The sequence below is a fragment of the Primulina huaijiensis genome, chromosome 1 (genome assembly GCF_012295235.1).
Source record: "Primulina huaijiensis isolate GDHJ02 chromosome 1, ASM1229523v2, whole genome shotgun sequence".
NCBI lineage: Eukaryota > Viridiplantae > Streptophyta > Magnoliopsida > Lamiales > Gesneriaceae > Primulina > Primulina huaijiensis.
The window spans coordinates 20,985,219-20,986,918 of record NC_133306.1 but is presented as its reverse complement, the minus strand read 5'-3'; the positions used below and the strand labels follow the sequence as shown (position 1 = coordinate 20,986,918).

The following is a 1,700-nucleotide window of genomic DNA, read 5'->3' as shown; positions in this document are numbered from 1 at the left end:
TTTTTAGCAAAATATCCCTCTCAAATTATAAAATTTGGTCTATTTTTATTTAAAAACAATATCATATAAATATTTTATTCAATATTTTCAAATACAAAAAATTTTGAACTACAAAAGATGCCACTTTAAAATTATAAAAGCTCTCAATCCATTTTTCAAAAATTTTCAAATTTTTACAATATTTCTTTATCTTTATCTAAAGTTTTGAATTTTTTTATTACATGATTATATAATTACCACACAAAAAATTATTCTGAAAAATAAAAAGTTAAAAGTAAAAAGAAAATTAATATTACTATTATATGAGATTGAATATGAAAATAGTATCAATTTTAATTCATTCGAAATTTTTAAATAAGATTTTTAACACTTAATCCTGTGGATTATGACATAAATTTATTTAGGATCGAAGTTTATAGTGGGCCTAAATGGTTCGACATGATTAATGGGCCTTAAGAATATCGTCTCCGGCCCATACATATTCACCGTCTTCTGCACATTAACACAACGGGGAGTTGGGCGAGAAGAAAAATGGCGTTGGAAGCGTACGCATCGCAGGCCTCTGATACAGTTCACACTGATGTTCTTTCGCAAGCTCGGCTAGCTTGCTACAAGGTAATTCTCCCGTTTACTCTGTTCCCCCAGTTCAATTTCGTGTTCAATTTTCTATGTGTAGTAAAAGAAATGCTAATTATGGCTGTTTGTTCGACGTCCTGAAGGCGCGTGATGCTTTCTATTCTTGCCTAGAGAAAGAAACGAACAAGAAACCTACAGAAATCGCTTCGGTGGGGCTGCTTTACCCAGTTGAATGCAAGAAAACTAGAGAGGAATATGTGAAACAATGCAGACCCACTTGGGTGATGTGTCCGATATACGAAAATTGATGTCTTTCTTCTTCCTTTTTTAGGGTTTATTGTTGGCTTGATTTTCTTGAGGTTTTTTACTTGTAGGTGAAGCATTTCGATAGGCAGTACTGTGCAAAGAAGAGGGTTCAAAGGCTTTTGGATGATAATGATTCGAGGAGAGGTCCGTTGTCGCTTCCACAGCCTTCTACTTTTAAACCCCCTAGTTCTTGTTGATCTCCTCGAATTCTTAGCTTTAACATGGATAAATATTTTGGAACTGTTGGTTCTTTGTTAATTTTTTAGGCTAACATAAAACTGTATAGTTGTTCCAATGCAATTTCATTCTCGTTGGAGACCGCATTGTTGATACATATATCTAGTGAATGATATGATATTGATCTTTGAGTTGTGGAGATGGTTAACCGTCAATGATATAGAATTTGTTTGTTTGTTTTTTCGGAAAATAATTTAATTTGAGCGAATGTAGAATAATATTTAGTATTTTTAGGGTGGTTGAAATTCATGGGCTTGAATTGAATTTGGCAGGGGTTTAAGGTTCCGTCCTTTGAGGAAGATACGAGTGAATACTTGTTGGTTATTCTGGTAACTTGATGTGAAAGAACTTGCTTTGAACTTAGACCAAATAAAGTAGTGTTGATTTGCTGAGTTCTTGAGGATTTGCGTAAATCCATTGCTCTTCGCAATTCACGCCATACTCAGTTGAGGGGTGGTTTGATTTCTTGTATTCACTCGTGTTATGTTTTCAATTTGATGTTTGTAGGATTGTATTATTCGTCACCTTTTTGTGAAGTTGCTCTCCTTTTTTTAAAATGTACATTTAGTGGATATGCTTCA

General features: G+C 33.5%; 1 protein-coding gene across 2 annotated transcripts; it reads left to right on the top strand.

Annotated features, from left to right (window-relative positions):
• The first annotated feature begins 479 nt into the window (after positions 1 to 479).
• LOC140959800 (uncharacterized) lies at positions 480 to 1,700 on the top strand. 2 transcript variants are annotated; one of them, XM_073417924.1, is made up of 4 exons: positions 480 to 615; positions 720 to 857; positions 951 to 1,026; positions 1,392 to 1,700. In XM_073417924.1, exons 1-4 carry the CDS (start codon positions 532 to 534, stop codon positions 1,397 to 1,399), a joined length of 306 nt encoding a protein of 101 aa, XP_073274025.1. In that variant the 5' UTR covers positions 480 to 531; the 3' UTR covers positions 1,400 to 1,700. The 2 variants fall into 2 exon arrangements, with proteins under 2 accessions (XP_073274025.1, XP_073273951.1); XM_073417850.1 differs by lacking the exon at positions 1,392 to 1,700 and having other exon boundaries at positions 951 to 1,274.

Coding starts and splice junctions, on each gene's coding strand:
- LOC140959800 (XM_073417850.1), top strand. CDS start 532: ATGGCGTTGGAAGCGTACGCATCGCAGGCCTCTGATACAGTTCACACT. Junction 616..719: donor CTCGGCTAGCTTGCTACAAG/GTAATTCTCCCG, acceptor GACGTCCTGAAG/GCGCGTGATGCTTTCTATTC. Junction 858..950: donor AACAATGCAGACCCACTTGG/GTGATGTGTCCG, acceptor TTTTACTTGTAG/GTGAAGCATTTCGATAGGCA.